This window comes from Atractosteus spatula, chromosome 7 (assembly GCF_055471065.1).
Source record: "Atractosteus spatula isolate fAtrSpa1 chromosome 7, fAtrSpa1.hap1, whole genome shotgun sequence".
Lineage (NCBI taxonomy): Eukaryota > Metazoa > Chordata > Actinopteri > Semionotiformes > Lepisosteidae > Atractosteus > Atractosteus spatula.
The window spans coordinates 7,742,318-7,760,836 of NC_142712.1; the positions used below are offsets into that span (position 1 = coordinate 7,742,318).

General features: G+C 40.0%; 1 protein-coding gene across 1 annotated transcript in view; it reads right to left on the minus strand.

Moving 5' to 3' along the window:
- The window catches only part of alcama (activated leukocyte cell adhesion molecule a), a 57,048-nt gene that overhangs the window by 2,973 nt on the left and 35,556 nt on the right, over positions 1-18,519 (minus strand). Inside the window, exons 2-14 of the mRNA XM_088921659.1 lie at positions 11,225-11,331; positions 10,658-10,877; positions 10,144-10,208; positions 7,969-8,056; positions 7,529-7,702; positions 6,697-6,821; positions 6,308-6,440; positions 5,376-5,488; positions 4,502-4,634; positions 4,071-4,192; positions 2,047-2,176; positions 1,095-1,124; positions 165-279 (exon numbers count right to left, since the gene is read on the minus strand). Coding sequence (XP_088777785.1) covers positions 165-279; positions 1,095-1,124; positions 2,047-2,176; positions 4,071-4,192; positions 4,502-4,634; positions 5,376-5,488; positions 6,308-6,440; positions 6,697-6,821; positions 7,529-7,702; positions 7,969-8,056; positions 10,144-10,208; positions 10,658-10,877; positions 11,225-11,331 — 1,555 coding nt within the window. The remainder of the gene's footprint in view (positions 1-164; positions 280-1,094; positions 1,125-2,046; positions 2,177-4,070; positions 4,193-4,501; positions 4,635-5,375; positions 5,489-6,307; positions 6,441-6,696; positions 6,822-7,528; positions 7,703-7,968; positions 8,057-10,143; positions 10,209-10,657; positions 10,878-11,224; positions 11,332-18,519) is intronic.

Here is an 18,519-nt window from a genome sequence, read left to right on the forward strand (position 1 = left end):
GACGGGCGTGCCGACAAGTGGACCCTGCTGATGCAGGATTAATGCTAGGATGAGAGAGAATTAATACCAGTATAGTTAAGCATGTTACCATTTGTTTAACTGTTATCTGTAAAGATACACAAAAAGTACACTTTGCAAGCTTGCCAAGATAACTTCAAGCTTACTTTGATTTCTTCATGTAAAGCCAGTAGACCAGCCCAACAACAAGAGCTGCCAGAATCAGCCCCACCACGATGCCCACAATCAGCTTGGCCTGGTCGTTTGTATCTTCTGACATGTCTGCAAACAAGTCACACTCATTAGAAACACGGTGAATACTGTCCTGAAAGGAGCCTTGAACGTACTGCTGGGTACTCGTCTCTTTCCCTTAAGAAAGCAGCAATTTGAGACTCACTGGAATGGTATCATGGCAAGCTGAATGAGTCAACTCCGTGAACAGTCAAACATTTTAAAAGGAGACATTCAGAAACAATATGAAGACAAAGTGTTTAAAGGGAAAGTGAAGAGTAACAACTATTGACGTTATTACGTAATCAAAAATATTGTATGTAATGGATTATCGTAGATGGCAAGTGGCAAGAAATGTTTAAAGCAACATACTGCATTCATAATGAACAATGTACAAATGTATGTACATTTGTACAAACCCTCCATTGTTTAGAATATTCACTGTATCTGTTTTCCCCTCTTACCAAACAGTTGGGCATCACTTTAAAAAAAAAAAAGATGTGAAATTATGAAACTGAAGGATTTGTCAACATGTCGGGCTGCTAGGCACTTTCAAATCAACTGGACACCAGTGGTGACCTCCTTAATTGGGATACTTTTAATTAAATAGTCATGCCTGGCACACTGTAGCTTACCATCTTACTGCTGTCTAGAATCTGACAACAGTTGTACTCTTAATGAATAAAAATTGATATTTCATCCTGTTTTTCCATGTTTATTATGTAGTAAGGATTTCATGCCATCTTTTATTACAGTTCCTGAAACTTTTGATAGATTACAGATCGCTTTCTAATTAAGATGTAACCTTTCAGGCACATTATGCATTTCAGGGTAAAAAGAAAAACAAAAATAAAAAAAAAACTTACCTGATTTTTCTTCCTCATCATCATTAATTACTGAAATAAGATATAAAATGAAATTAACTTCCAATCGATAAAATAAATCATGCATGCATCATCATCATCTGTGGATTTAAAAACCGATCTGTAATCAGCAAAGTGTGGCTTGAATTATTAACAGATTTAAAGCAAGGCATTATTTTTAAAAAACCGGCAGCGTTTGTCCCCATCTCACCCAGGGGAAAAACACCTTGACGTGTCAGCCAGAATTCAAAGACTCAGGCATCTGTAAGCTGTTTCATGGAACAAGGCAGTTCTTGGAAGTGGTTCGTAAAGAGTAGCAAATGAAAGCAAGGAGGCAGAGGGGAGAAACAGCCCAGCATCCCGGCACAGACAAACGAGAGATTACAGAAAAAAAGCAAGAGACCTGCTGGTATGAATGAGTGTGCAATAAAATTAAAAGCAGCGTCACTGACCAATCAGTTTATTATCCTTAATAAATTAGAGAATCACCTAATGTCAGAGTTCAATTACTCACATCTGCAACTCTCATTCTTCAATGTACAAGAAACATTGAGTACAGTGAATACCCCGTTTTGACTCGTACATATTTATTTTGATGGTGCTGTGCTGTACCAAATTGTTTATGTACAGTATTTACTCGAGGTGATTTAACAGCCACAAGAAAAAGTGCGCAGAATGAAAATGGATGAGTCGAACTGAAAGAAGCTGTTGAAGACCATCTGATGCCCCAAGTAGCTCCAGTGTTGGTGCACCATGACGCACCCTGTCACAGTACAGGCCCTTCTGCCAGCTCAGTGCTACGACAAGTCTCTACAGGACGGTTTATGGTGAGCTGGTTGTTTTTGCAAGTCTACTGGGCTGACTTCGGGCTTTTCCTTCTAGCCATGGCTGCTGTTGGGCTCTTGTGAATTTCACCAGCCAAGGGGACCACACTTGGAAAGTGGCGGTTACTTACAGGAAGAGACATTGATGGACCGCTCGTCTTTTCCAAGCTTGTTTGACACTGTACAGGTGACAGTGACGTTTCCCAGTGGGAACATGGTGATAGTGTGGACGATTCTCCCATTGACATACCTCTCATTCTCCTGCAGATTAACAGACACACAGATACACATCAGCACCAAAGGAGAGCTCCAGTGTCTGCTTTAGCTCACGTTCTGTACAGTCAAAATGAAAAGGACTTCGTTTTTAATGCTAAGTTTCATGTCAACTGTTGTAAATGTATAACCGATTTAAATGAAGGTCAGACTCAACGGGTTACAAAGCCCCTGCTGTTTACTTTTATGGAAATGATGATGTACCACACTGTATAAATAACAGAAAAGCAAGAGAACAGTGATCGCAGGACTTAAACAAGTTAAGAGTAATGTACCCAAGCATCCACCAGAGGGCACTCAAGATCTTATGTTGTTTTCCAAAAGGTCTAGGGTTCAGGATTGCTTTTTCCATTCCAACTGTTCACCACACCCAGTGCTGGCCAAACAAACCCAGAGGTCTTCAGTTAATTTCAACATTATGACACCTTAATTACAACGCATTATCTTCCATTGCAAAATGCACTGATTTTTGCAAAGTATATTTAAAAACATTATAGGACACCTGCTAGCACTCCTCATGTGAATCCCCTAATTTGGGGTTTTGAAAATCATTTGGACCCCATTACCAGCTTTGCCACCCTTACTGTACAGGTGAAAATGCTGAGAAACATCACCAGCTGTTCCCCCACACAGCAAATCTCATTAACACTTTAAACTGAAAAAATGAGAAGCCCTGTCATGAAAAGTCATATGAAGACAGGCAAGGCCACAAAAAGCTCAGAAAAAAGAGCATCTTCTAAGGCAGGCATCTGTAACAAATCAGCCCAGCTTCCCTCCACGCTGCTGTTCAGGGGGTGAATGGAGTGACCCTCACGAGTCACTGCTTTCATTTCTGCATTCTCTGAGCTGAGTCACAGAAAGGAAGTAGACTTGTGGTCCACAGAGCAAACTGACAGCAATACTTCTGCTTATCTCGTCTTATTGTGCCTTCGACATCAAAACCGCCACAAGAACTTAAAAGCCAAAAAAAGCTCTGACTACCTAAGTGAGTCTGCTCATTTCACTAAGAACACAGTCAAGGTGAATTTGATACAAACAACTGTAGAAACGGCATAGATTCACAACGTCAACACTCTATCCAGAAGACAACAACCATTCAATTTAAGCAACAATCCAAATGCAAGAGTTAAGAACTAGTCTGTGAGTGGCACTCTTAAATGTTCAAGCTGAATGAACTGCAGGTTCTACCTGAAACCCATAAAAAGCAACAAGATGAAAAGAACACAGCCAAAAGGCATGGAGGTGACATCCAATATGAAAAGTGGAGTCAATTAGACATTACTTGCCAAAATATATTCAACTTAACATTTCAGCACAAAAGCCTTCATTAGCACAAAATATTTGGTTCACTAAGAATCCACTTTATACACAAATTCCCCAATCATTCGTATTTTCATGAGAGGGAAATACTACTTGTTTTAAATTAGAAAAACAAAAATAAAAAAATGGGCTCACCTGATTATATAAATTATAACCAAGATTCCAAATATACAAAATAGAAAGTTAAATGTTCAAACTGAGTGAACTGCAGGTTCTGCTTTAAATCCATAAAAATATAACATACAAAAGCACAGACGATTGAAGACTGAAAATTATTTTCAGTAAACAGTTGCAGACCAGAGCAACCAGACCACCCAGTGGTGGTGGTGTCCAATAGGCAGATATGTTGACTGGAAGCCAGAGGCCAAATACGTCCATAAAGAGACTCATCTTCATAACAGAGCCAGCATATTAATATTGAAGATGAATGCCAGTCGCTGACCTTCCATTCCGTGAATTAGCTACCCATGTGTCTTGTCTATAAGAGGATGAATCAATCTTTTTGCTTATAGGCTAAGATCCATTACTGAATCACTAAATTCAAGGATTCAAAAAAACTCACAGAGGTGGCATTGACATTCCATCGGACAGTAGGTTTAGGAGAACCTTCAGCTTCACATGTCAGGACCTTCTGCTGGCCGTCTTTGGCCACAAGTTTGTTTAGCTTATAGATGTATGGCTTTGCTGGAAAAAAAAAATAAATTTGGTCAGTTTTACAGAACATGGGTCACAGCTTTATACTAAAGACACCAAGATTGTGTTTCCATAAGGCCTTTGGATCACAAATCTGCACACCATACCATCTCCTTATGTGGAGTTTAAGAATGTAAACGTAAGAATGTAAGAATTTTTTTTTTAATTATGTGTTTCTGTCATTGACTGCTTGTATTGTAGGTACTGTAGGCAAAATGCATTGTCTATATTACCTTGAAACACACTGCTTATAGAAAATGTTGGTTTCCACAAAAGCAAAAAACGAAATCGGAATTTTACCTTCAACAGTGAGGTCAAAAGTAAAAGTCTTCTTCACTCCTTGCAGACTAGGAGCAGAAACTTCACAGACGTAGGAGCCAGCGTCCTGGATCTTCAGGCTGTTCAGCTTGGGTTCAGCAATCTTGATACTGTCCTGAAAGAGATGACGAGCAAACCAACAATTCACCACCGTAACAAAATCCTGCTGCACTTCCAAGCTGCAGAGGTGCTCTTGGGGACAGAGTACATCTTATGATATAAAGAAACTCCCAAAGAAGGCTCCACAGCCAAAACGTTGTTTCTTTTCTTCTCTTTTCAGCATGGAATAAACCTTTACTTGTTCCTTCCAGCCTACGCATGCCGACGCAGCTCCCTACTTGAATTACTTTCTTAAGACTTGCCCATTACTGGTCTATCTTAATAGCTTAAATGGGCAACTCCAGTCTGAAAAGTACCATAGCCTACAGGGCTGGTTCTCATGCAACATGTGATCTTATTCAGATTAATTAATTAAGAAGTCAAAAGACCTGTTTTTTTTTTAGTACTAATTAGCCACTGCTTGAAAAGTGGCCTGTAAAATCCTTAATCACGCCAGACCCCATGGGCCTGAGGGTCTCATTTATACAAAATATAATAGCTAGGAGAGAGATGTTGAAAACATTCCCCTGCACTGTGGGTGCAAATGGATTGATGAAGTGTCACTTTTCTACCTCGTTAAACAATGGTCTTCATTGTTTATGATGTGGTTCAATAAAAAAATACCCGAAAATGTATTCCACTGAAAGTAGCTGATGTACACTGGTCACAAACTGTACTACTGTTTTAGGAGTACACTACATCCCCCCCCACACTATCTATACTAAGGGTGCTTAATAACATTCCGGTTTGCTCCTACCTTCATCCAAGAAACTTTCACCTCTGTAGAGGATTGTTTCACCAGTGTCACATTTACACTTTCACCAAGCATTCTGGTGATCTTCCCTGTAGGGCTCAGGCTTGCATCCATGTCTGAGGAGAAAATAAAAATAATCTAACAGCTACTTACACTTTTTTTAATGAAACCAATCCAACACTTTCTCATTTTTAAAGGGAAAATTCATCAAAGTGTCGCAGACTTCTGCATATGTTTCACGTGTCAAAGTTTCTCAGTTTTCCCCATTCAAATTCTTGGGACTCGGTCACAAAAGCTATCAAGCAAAATTCATTTTGTACTGAAGATGCGTTCCAGAAGCTTCCAGTTACCCACTGACAGAACAATATTAAGTTAGCTATGTGCATCTTGATACAATTTTGGTTTTATGATATTGAGCAGACGCACAGCTGTGCAAAGTCTTCAGCAAGTGTCTACACAACAGAATTATCTGCATTTGCCAAGAGGCTGGAAAGAGAAAATGGTCCAAACATCCCCTCCCCAGAGTCTGTATTATTGATTGTCCTTCCTCCAATCCCTTTTTAAGACACTCTCCTTTAAATCATGTTCTTAATTAGTTTGCAGTCCAAAATTCTGTAAACAGTAAAAAAAAAACCTAAACCTTCCTGTAATTAACCTTCAGTAATTAAAATATCTGGAATCTATCCACCTGTTTTCTGTATGGGAACAGAGCAACATTCAATATTTTGAAAACAGCTCGCCCGGTCACTGAAGAATGATTCACTGTGTAGACAATCTATTGAAATTCAGAAAAGCTCAAAATAAGGGCAGAAACTGCATCTGATGAAGTAGGTGGTGGGTGGGGTTAGTTAATCCTAGTCTCTAGATTTCTGTATCCTTTCCTGTTTACTTCCCTCTAAACCATCAATCAAGCAGCGACTGAGACGCTAACTCACAGTGCACAGTGATGTTGGCTGAATCCAGAAGTTTGTCGTCATCGACGAGAGAGCACTTGTACTCTCCGCTGTCATCTCGCCTCACGCTGGTCACAGTGTACGTGTTCGAATTCTGCACCGTTTCTTTCTTGCCCTGTGTTGACAAGTGCAATGAGGAATTTAAAATACACAGCCACACAGGTGGAGAGGTTTTTATCAGCGTGAGAAACAGTTTTCAAGGTCTTTCTGAAGCACAAATTACCCTAAACTGACATCTGCTGTTCAAGCAACAGCTTTACCCCCTAAAGCTGATACCACAGCCTCCGTGCCAATGTGAAAACACATAACGACTGTGCTCAAAATAATAATAAAGATCCCATGGGCAGAATACACAAAGAAAGGGAGCTTGCCTTAACGTAGAAGCTGTAACTGCTAGGAGGGGGGTTCCCATCAGCAGAGCACTTCAAGGTCACATTGTCCCCCTCCTTGAACGGACCTTTACTCAGCACTTCAATGTTGACCTTCTCCGAGGGATCTGCGAAAAGACCATTTAACATGAAGCGCAACACAGGACTGAGACACTTTGGAAATTTCTTACCAACCTGCCCAAGCACTTTTCGGACGCTGCCTTCATGCACAGAAAGACAGCCTTCGGCCTGCGAGCATAATTTTTACCAGTCATTTCCTGTACATCTCTTTTGAATGCAGCAGTGGAGCGAGTCATATTGCTTCTGCACCCTGAGGCGCTACACAATACTGCTTTCAACCTTCAGTAAGTGCTGTGCCAGACAGACTAAATTACCCACATTGTGTCAGGCAAGAGTCAAAAAACCCATAGATTTCTGATAAGAACAATTCTGACGGCCACCTCAAGGCAAAACGGCAGGAATTCCATGGACACACAGCGGCGGAAGTCGAGAACAGAAGATCAGGAACTCTGACAAAGCAAAGACCTTTTCCTCACATTTCATCCTCTACCATGTTCATTAGTTTTACAGAAATGTCATTTGTCATTACTTGATCATTATACCTCAAAGCCGGAATAAGAGACGGCATGTTTTAAATAAAGATGTACCATTCAGCTAATTTATTGCCAGAACATTTTCGCCACCACTACAGGAAACTACTAAATCAATATAAAGAACACCTGAAGCAACTATGCTCTCAACTACAGTCTACAGCACGTGATTGGTCTACTAATCTGTACACCAGGCTTCTGTGAGGTTACTGAAAGCTACTCACAGTGAATAACGAAAGTCTCAGCACTGGACACTTGATCAGGCCCCACAGAGTGCTGTACTGAGCAGGTGAACTGGGCTCCCACATCGCTTTTTGAAGCTGTGTATTTCAGCTTGGAGGAAGTGCTGGAGAGGCCTGTCGTGGGATCTACGGTCACGTCGTTTGTGATGACAATTACTACACACACAGGAAAAAAAAAGCAAATTAAAAAAAAATTCATACAATGTCATGCACACCTTTTAAAATATGTTGTCGTCAACTACATGGACGGTACTTCATGAAAAGAACTGCAGCGTCCATGTTACATTTTTTCATGCTTTGTACTGATAATCAGAAAAGGGTTATCAGTTGAGGTTCTACACTGCTTGTTAGACACGAAGTCTCTGGCCAAGCTCTTGGAATCACTGCCTGAAGAAACATTACTGGGCAGCAGATTGACTTACACTTTCCATCCGAGACCAGAGGGCTCCCGTTCTTTGACCACGTGATGTTCCCTGCAGGATTACCAGCTTCTGTGACACAGTCGCCCACCTGGAAAAGAAATCAGACACTGAGGCAGCAGTATAACCAGGCTGACAGGCGACGAGGAACAGAGAGGAGGAAAAAACCACCGCATTGAAGTTTTTGACAAAATAAAACTCGCCTCTTTTAAAATGGTTCAGCTGAGCTTGAGGCATAAATGTCACTATCTTATTCTGTGCATTACCTCTGTTTTCCCATCCGTATATTTCATCTTTATGATGAAAGAAGCAATAAGACAAACATTACCTTTTTCTAAGATACTACAGTTGTGTGATATTCCTCATGTATTATACCACTATAGCAATGGTAACCTCAGGATAACAGTTGATTTCTTTCTTGTACATTCATATAAATGTCTTTTAATTATAGCTGATGCTGAAAATCAATCTCTCTACTCCATGAATACCACCATATGGGAAACCCATTTTAAAAAACACCAAACTGACATGTCACCACTTAGTTAGGGGAATTGGTAACGAGAGGTTCTTAAATACAAAATATATCTTTAATGATCTCACCAAGGTGACTAGACCATGATTCATTCTAGCAGGTACCTTCACTAATGATGACAGGGCTGCTAATTTTCAATAAAACAGAAACACTATCTCCTAAAAGTCTCAGCTAGCCCTGAAAAACTATATGCTCAATATAGTCTAGCAGCAAAACATGCCAGTGTATTATTCTCTTCATCCTCTCCAAGAAAAATGGATCTGCAAAAACCCTATTACAGGAAAACCTGAAGCTGCATTAATAAAGATGTGACAGGATTAGGTTCACTATGACTGAACACAAGTGCAATTCCTTTTGGAGAGTGGAGAACCATCTACAGGAAACAATGTTCCCATCGGTGAAATGCAATAACACGAACATTTTAATGCACAGCTGGAATGATACATTAGCCCAGGTTTTAAGGGTGGCACAGGAAACTGAGCCTATTCATAAAAAGGTAGAAAAGCAGAGTGGGGAACCTGCTGCAGTGTCAGCATCAGATAAACTACAGGGTCTCTACAAGGAATGGGCCATGATATATATAGAGAGAGATCAAGTCTCGCGACTTAGCAACAGATGTTTTGAGGAAATTATACAATGTACTTTTTAATGTCACCCATTGATAAGTGTTTAATATATTTTTATACTCTTTTCTGGACCCATAAATTACTGCAATACAATCTCAATCAAACCCTTGCATTTAATTAAACTGCAAATATCAAGCCAAGTCCTGGCCTTTCAAAGCTGAAAAGTTTCAGTTTAATATAAACCGCAGGCAGAGACGGCCAAGTTCAAAACCTCCATTATAGGGAGGTCTGCTGTTCTTTCTCTGCGTGTCAAAATTCAAAGGTGCTTCTGAGATTCTCCCTCAGTAGAGGCATTTATTTCTCCTTCCTTCAGAGGCAGAGCAGAAGGCGGCACTTGGACTGCAGAAGCCTTATCTGCCTTGAAAGCAGCACAACATAAAGCTAAATGGCAAACAATAATGAAAGAGAAATTTAATAAAAGACACAATAATGCATTTTTGAGGAAAAAGATGTATTAAAAATAGAAAGCCCAAGGACATCTTGTGTATTGCACTTTATCTTGGTCAAATCTAAATTGAAAACATCTGTTTTGTGGCTGTCTCTGATCTCACCACCTTCCTTATAACTGCTGGGATATTTGATCTCGCATTCGAGTCTCCTTCTGATAAGCGGTATTCTCTTGTTAGGTAGCCATTCTTTTTAGTACTATAACCCACTTTAGCCATTTGTATTAATGTACACATTAAGTCATCACTTGTCCTTGAACTGAGCACTTTATCTGTATTGTAAATGGTTTGTGCTGTTCGTTTCACTTCTTGATTCTTTAATTGGAAATCTAGATGGGTTTTCCGTCGCCACTAATAACCAGATGCATTGTGTAAGGCCTTTTGAGGATGATGCTAACCATGAGAATATCTTGTGGAAAAAATTGACTGATAGCAGGACATGAAAATGAAACATACAGTGACTGAGAGATTCCAATACTCTTGGATTTTGCTACAGTGCATTCTCTCACACTCTCAGACCCATCAGCTACAGCCTTGTGACAACAGTAGGTTAACAGTAATATATGCAGCTCACCAAGGTAAGTTTTCCATTTTCCAGTTGCTTGGCTTTTTCTTTGATCTGCGGTTTGGAGGGCAACTCTGCAAGGAAAGTAAAAAAGTAAGCAACAGGGATAATTCAGTAATAAGACTGGAGCAATAAAATACAATATTTCTCATGCAATTTTTGGTATGTCGCTACATGTTCTCATCGCAAATAAGAAATTACACATTTATCGGCCACTGAGAACAGAATTCAATTAACCCGCAAACCGCAAATCAGAAACCTTTCCAAAGAAAAAAGAGCCCCTTGCTTCACTATTAAATCATGCTGCAGAAAGTCAATTTTTTGCGACAGAAAATCTCACCAAGTTTTAATAATCTGATGAACGGAGGGAAACATTTACACATGCCTCCACCTTTACGGGTAGGACCAGAAATATTCTTCAAGCAATACAAGACAAGTAGAAGTTCAAAGGCAATGATGTTCCTGTTAAAACAGAAATGTTCATTCTCTAAAGAGCAGACGTCAGAAAAACCCGCACACTTACTGTACACCCGGACAGAGGTGGAGTGCTCTTCAGCGTCATTCATGGTAACCACCAAGCAGGTGAAAGTCTTCTCATCCTGCAAGGTGGCCTTGGTAATGCGCAGGCTGAAGTTCTCAGTAACATTCACTCGATCCTTGTACTCATCCTTAGCCAGAATTTTAACGCCGTCCTTCTGCTCCTGTTTGGTCAACAGGTCCCCTTCACCAGCTTCCTGCGTTTCCTGAGCAATAAGGAAAACGCGTGAATGACCATATTCATACCATGAAGTTAATTCAGTATTTTACTGGGGTTTTAGAATCATGACAAGAACAAGCTCCCTTCATAATGGGCACACAGCCAGCCACATCGCCGATCTGAGGAAACATGTACCTCTCATAGTACCAAAATACGCTCCTACGTCTCTGCAGAGGGTTTGAAAAAGTATTTTTATAGTCTATGCATTTGTATTGGGGTAATAGCAGAGACAGGTTTCTCATCTGTGACTCATAACTCCGCAGACTGCTCAGAAAAAAAACCCACAACTAATATGCAGTTAAAGTTATTATTGATCATCACAAAAATACTTACAAATTTCCATTTCACAAACATTAAGTCCTTTGGTTTGGGAGAAGCTAAACTGCATGGCACCTCAATTGTTTCTCCATACAGAGCAGTCACCTTCTCGGAACTGCATCCTGAAATAAAGAAATAAAATGAGATTTAAAAAAATTGAATTTAAATTAAGACAGGCCTGGACTGGTTTATGTCTGACGGAACAATATCTTGATCCTCAGTAGTACAAGTCGATGGATTTATTACTTACAGCTTTTTCAGACTAAGTGTAAACCACAAACACGATCCACATGAAATCTGCTTACAGGAACCAATGTTCTCTAAGGCAGTTTTCTCAAGATCTTTTTTAAACCCTGGCAAATTAAATCTTACACATTTGCTCTGGATCTCCTGCAACCCTGTATAGGACAAAGCAGTTAGAAAATGGATGGAAATGTGCTTACTTTAGTATGTGGGCACAAAACTAAACATTTTCTGTATCTCTTAGAGCTCTCCAATACAGCCTGCCAGAAAGATTCATACATGAGTATTTTGAATTTACTGTAACTTGAAACCAACTCTGTGGCGCAGGACAATTGGATTTCATGCAGAGTAAGCTTAATGGTAGAAATGCTTCATTAAACAATGGGGACAAAAGGAAGATAAAAGGAGCTGCTGTTGCAGTTATCCATTTTTCTCATTTTCAAAATGCTTTTGTTTCTCCCCTCAGAATAATTAAGCCATCCAGTAATAAATCTTATTTAACATTTAAAGCCCCAAAAAATTATTTCCCGCAGCAAAAAATTCTCTCTTATCTATTTAAACACTCAACAGTAGCACCCAAAAAAAGGTTTATAAGCATCCTGGAAAAAGAAAGAACAGATTTTGCAACAGGTTTGCTTACAGTTATGCTGGAGAATTTTACTCAGTTCATTTTATATCTCCACAAGCAGCTTTTTAAAATTGATGTAAAGTTTTGGTGAGAAAATGTTAAGAACCACAGTTTCCACAATGCCAACAACACTGGTCTGATCTGAAACTGCACTAAGAGGAATTGAAGAGTCTTGAATAATTACACAGTGCACAGTCACACGTTTAGCAGAGAGGTTTATAAACAATCTCTAAAGTGTCTGGTTTAACAAATGATTCTTGCACCTAAACTGCACCATAAAAGTCAAGTTAAATCCAATACATATAAATTAAAATCCTTGTACACAAAAATAATTCATTCTAAAACTGACCCTTAAAATGGATCTTGCTCAAGTGTTTAGATTTCAAAATGTGTGGTGAAAATAGTGATAGACGACTTGGGTTAAAAGAAACAGTAAGGCGGACAACAGCATTCACTCAAAACCATGAAGAGAACGGAAGAGGCTGTTGAAAAACAAGAGAAACACCTGAAACAGGTGTTTAATGGTGTACACTCCTATGAACACTATGCCTTTGTACTGTACAGCAGCCAAGCTAGAGCCGTTAAGAACACAGTGCTGATAGAGATCAGCCGAGCCAAATTCCTTACAAAACGCATTGGTTGTCATGTTGCTGTCAGGCCAGGCAGGACGACTGCACTGCGAAGCAGGAGATGCTATCATCACCTCGTCTCGTCTCGTCAGGGTGTTCACGTGTCTGCAGACGAGTGCCTCCGCAGCTCTGGGCCTCCACACCCACAGCAAAATTTGTATTTTTTACACCGAGCCAGAGGGAGGATCGACTCAAGGACGCAAATCATTCACCACATTCCAACCGACGCCACCGTGGAGATAGTTTTTCCCAGCCTGCCTCAGGTAGCAACACCTGACATAACTTGAGTGCCTTTACAAATCATCAGGCAGGCCCCTAGATGGTCTGGCAACAGTAAAGTATGAAGATTCTGCACCAAATGCACAGAATTTGCTCTAGGTGGATAAAAAAAGAATATAATGGGTTTTCACCGCTGATACAGAAAACCTTAAAAAATATCAAACATCACTGTTGACAAGGAGGACCCTACAAGCTTCCAGAACTATTTTATTTTTCAACATATTAGGAATAAATGTCATTTGATTATACAAAACAAGTAGCTAATGGCATATTAAAGAATTCAGCGCTAAACAAAATCTGTGGAACAAATTTATGTAAATACTCTGTGTAACCAATTGTACACTGAGACTAATAAATCATCCAGTGCATTTCTGATAAGGGCTTTTCGTGTGGCGTGGTAGGAATTCATTCAAATGTCCAAATCAGCACAGTATTGATTAAGAGCCCATAAAATGAGCATCATTCACCACGGAGGACAACAGAGGGGACAGGGGAGTTAAATAAACTAAAGAATGGAAAGTATAACCCAGGCAAGTTGTTCCTCTCGGATTCCACTTCAAATCAATGGACGCCGGAAATTAACAAGCCAGCCCTCCCTCACCTCCACAGACGAGGAGGATGTCAACGGCTGTCACCTCAAATACCCTCGGCCAGGTTGGCACGGCATGATTCTGTGCCAGTCTGGCTGAAAGCAGGCTACGAGGCTTTGTGTGTAAAGCGAGCACAAACACCACATGCTACCTATCCTGTACGTGCAGAGCACCATGACAACAGAGAGGCTGAAAGGCTACCACCTGGAAAACAGCTGCTCTTTTCCCAGGAGTGCAGGTGGTGGAAAACAGTCGTATTAGAACATGAAAAAAAAATTCAAGCCTTTCATTGTGTAACTGTAGTTAAGCGACAACAAAAAGAAGCTCATTTGCCTCTTTCAGGCCACAGCGCAATACCCTGTTGAATCGTTTGATGTTTTATTCCTACAGTCCTGAAAAACTACATATTATTGTACTCTGCTTGCCTATGAAAAAAGAACAGTAGTATTTGACATGGTGTATACTGGACTGTGCACACCTTAAAGATATTTCTAACTTGAGATCTTGGGGGGGAAAAAAACCATGTACTCCGCTTCCTGGCCAATTTACATTCCAGCTCCAATCATCCTGTCCACACCCATTAATCTTGGGTCCATGGAGGGCAGAGGGCTGTTATTGGATCTCTTATGCCAGGGAAACTAAAATCGATCATTATGCAATTAAAGGCCAAAGACAACAAGACTTTACCAATGTCAGAACAGGTATATAGGGACATGCTGATTAAATCCGTTTTATTCTAAAATGCACCACAAAAGAAATGTGTAAAGAAGCTAAATTGTGGAACTGAACATTTCAAATTAATTCCAGCTCCTCCCGTAGGCCTGCGTCTCCAGAATCTCGACCACACAAGCACCCCCATATTTTCCATTTATCGCACGATTTGGATTTTGAGCTCTAAAAAATAATAATGCCACCCTTTGCAAATACAACAAGATGGCAGTTTGAAAAATACAGCACATATTTACACTTTTCTCCGACTGTGTATTTAACCATTTGGTCCCTTCTCTATTGTTCAATTCTTTGCAACCGAACTGCATGAAAGGAAGACATTGTGCCAGTGCAAACAAACCAGTATTCGACTTCACATCAAAAGCAATAGATCTGTGGGTATTGCAGGGCCTCTATGTTCCTGTTCCATTATGGCAGGCAGGCAGGCAGATAAGCTTGATATAAAAGGGATATTGAGCTGCTGTGACTAGGAATGATGCACAGTAATTTTGTAGGATAAACATATAGAGCAATAAATAGCACTAGTCTTAGAGCAATCCTGCCTATTGTACAATCACAAAAAGAGGAAAAGGTAAAAATAGCTGAAATAAAAAAAAAATCTGTTATATGCACATTCATATGCTTCAGGACCAGCACCTAGAAGACAAAATTTCTCCAATGCGCTCGGTTGTATATTTTGAGCTGCGCATTAATGTTTCAGACGCACTCCTAGTCTCTGCCTCTGTAAGGAATGCCAAGCATGTCCTTGAGAGAGGGCTGGAAAATGCACTGCGCAGAATCATCCCGAAAGGGAATTCAAGTGTGTGCAGAGGAACATGCCGCCTTAAAAAAAGACATCCCATCACACCTGGCAATGCAAAGACAAAAGACTAGTGTTAGTTGAGGCAAGGGCAGGGTCTTGTGCTGTTACATGCACCACAATGCCCTTTATTGACACTCCATTCCAATTGACATTGGATCAAGGAAATTTATGAGTTAAACCCGAGATACTTTAGAGCTCAATTTGCACCACAGACATCATGGTGTTCGAGTCCTTCCTGCATCATCTCAGTTCTACTGCCCCAGCAGCTGGCTTAAAAAATGCAACGGGCAGAGTTCACGACGACATCCCCACATGCTCCACCATCACCTCACACACTCTCCCCCTCACAGAAGAGATTCTGTTTCTCAGCTCTCAACGCGTTAACCGACGGCGAGCTGCTGTCCTCCTGAGGGCGTGCAGGCTAATTCCTCATGGGACTGCTTGTGCTGAAGCCACTTCTGTCTGAAAACGCAAGTCACGCAAGTGGATCAGATGGATGCAGCCGTCCCAGGCCAGTGTGGTAAACCTCCACCTTCCCAAAATAAAAAAGATCTGCTCCCTATTTAAAATGTCAATAACATTGTGTGCCTACTGAACGACTGACATCAAACTTAAAAAGGCTGCTGCATATCAGCCTAGTGGATATCTAAAATGACACATAAAAGTCCAATGGTCTCATCATGACCAATTAATGTGGAAATCTTCACATTTCCACATTAGCTTTCCCTGGATGTGCCCTTTTTCCATTGCTCCCACCTCAGAGACAAATCAAATATGTATGCACTGGGGAAACTATAATTTCTTTTCCAGCACATCACATCACCTGAATGATCAAAAGCATGCCTAGTCTTAGCAAGTATAACTAAGGAAAACAAGTTTCTTTTTCGTTGTAATAATGACTCAGGTGTCTGCGACATGAAAGGCCAGTCGTTTTTATGGGCAAAGTTTGTACCAAATTAGCCACAAGGTTGAGGAGGGAGCAACTGTGGGCTCACATTAAATATTCAATTTAAAAAATAAAATATACACCTTCCCAGGCTTGCAAGAACACACAATTGAAGCGTATAAAATGTACTGCTTGGCTCACAATAGAATACACCATAGTTCTTGATTAGCCACTTTCTTCTTTTCAGCAGTTGCTAATTCAGAGACTCCGAGCAAAAGGGAAACCATTGTAGAACTGAACAGCCATCTCAGGCTATACTGGAAGCTTAATAAGATATGCCTAAAATCAATTAGGATGAATGAGACGCATCCCAGAATCAGGTTTTAATGGAATTAATCAAGCAGAGAGTAAAGCCTATAATGGCCTGAGTTATTAGGAGAGCATTTTCTCAATATTCTTGATGTGAAATTGTGTTATGAATTACTGCATTAGATAAAAGCGACATTTTGCATTACCGGTCCTTGTAAGGACAGGAACGAATTCAGAACACGCCTCAGGCCAGCTCCTTCCGCATTTCCTTTACAAGGAAACATTATTGCATTATGTGGCATGCCTCAAATGTTCAATGTCTGTTTACAGTAATAACTTATTTTAAAAAAATATTAACCAAAAACACCAGGATTATTAAAAGGAGAGGAAGCTGTGGCTCTTGACTAGTGGTATTCCACTTGGTCTTTTTCCACAGTACATCTCCTTTACAGCTGGATATATTATGGAAAAGGTATGGCCACTTTAAATTAATAGATCAAAATAAAGCACTAAAATACTTCAAAATGAAACCTGAACTTCAGTTCAAGTAGATAAAGACTTAAAACCACTTGAACTTGCAAAGAAGCAACTTATTTAAGAGTAAGGTAGAGCCGAAAGTGACCTTGAATTAAAAAGCACAGCAACACAAGGAGACATAACAGCAGCTATAAAAGGCTTGAAGCTGCAGCCTGTAACCATGTTTTCAATGGTGCAAGCAACAATAGTCAAGTAATGCACCTACATCTGGCTTGCTCAGTACTTTTGTAGACATTCACTCCTTTAAACCACTCTTGGCAAAAGTGAAAATGCAATATCAGAGCATTATAAAACCCACCAGGATAATCATTCAGTTTCCCCCCCACTTTAGATTGTGTATTCCCTTGGATCTCGTAAGTATTATTCAGTCACTTATTATGCCTTGACATTTATTCAAACTCCTTCTCCCGGACTCAGAGTAAAATATCTATAAAATATTATGGAAACCTCACTGTATCATTTCAAGCTTGCTTCATGAAAATTCATAGTATCGAGATTAGGCACATCAAGAATAATCTGTGGTTCCCGAGTCAATACTAATCCGTTAGAAAGTGAGCCTTTTGCTGAACTAGTTAATTGTTAAAATGGAAAAGATTCATTGAGCATATCATTTACTTCGATTTGCAGTATCAAGGGGGCAAAACGGAAAGATTTTTCATTCTTACGGTTAGTTTTTTTTTTTAGTTTTTAGTTACACAACCGAAATTGATTGGTCTGTAAGTGCAAGTTTTCATTTCTCTCCTCCTTGAAAAAGGTTTCAACAACATAATTAGGTTTGACGGTGCTAAAATCCAAACCATTTTCTTCTGTTTTGATTCGAAAAGACAAGGTTTTAAAAAAAAAAACATACTCCCACATTCCACTTTAAAAAGACAGCACATCATACCATGGCCCAAAACATGTTCTATATTAAGATCTGTTAATCAGAATAACAATAATCTCCGAATAATAAGTGCCTTGGCAGATAAACAAGTTTTGAATGACGTTTGTTCTTCCTGGTTGTAAAATTCTTAGGGAAGAGTGCCTAATTTTAAAGAACAGGGCTTTGAATCTGATCCCTTTAGCTCAGCGTAATCCTTCCTTTTAGTCCAGCATTTCTAAACAGCCAGAGCTGGCTCAGTTTGCTCCCTGTGGGCCCAAGGTTAAAAGCCCAGGGGCAGGCTGAACAAAGGGCTTGTGGCATTTGTGCCAGAGCTTGTGTGTATCAGGTGGCGAGAGTTAAAACACATAGCTGTACCATCTGCAAGAGCCCACTGTCATCAACCTTAAGAGTTCAGCTGGTATCACTGGTGATGCTACCAGATGTATGGTAGTATCATATTCTCAGCACTTAGCGAACAATTGTACCCTATAAAATACAACTCATTCACCATATGCACATCAATATGAAATATCAATAAATGTCCCACACTGACAACCTTCGATATTGACAGACAAAATGCTTGTTTGTACTCCAGTGGGAGCTGTAAAGCTCATTTCACTCATATAAGTGTGGCCCATCTTTTCCCTGATTCCATCGATAGTTGAGCAAGCCTGATTGTGTAAAGATCTGAAATAACTTGAAACAAAAAAGGCTTCTAGGCTTCCAAAACTGATCAAGAATTAATGAGATTTCTTTTTGGATAAAAAAAAATGTAATGGTAGAAAGAACTTTGACACATTCTACTCAAGATCAGGT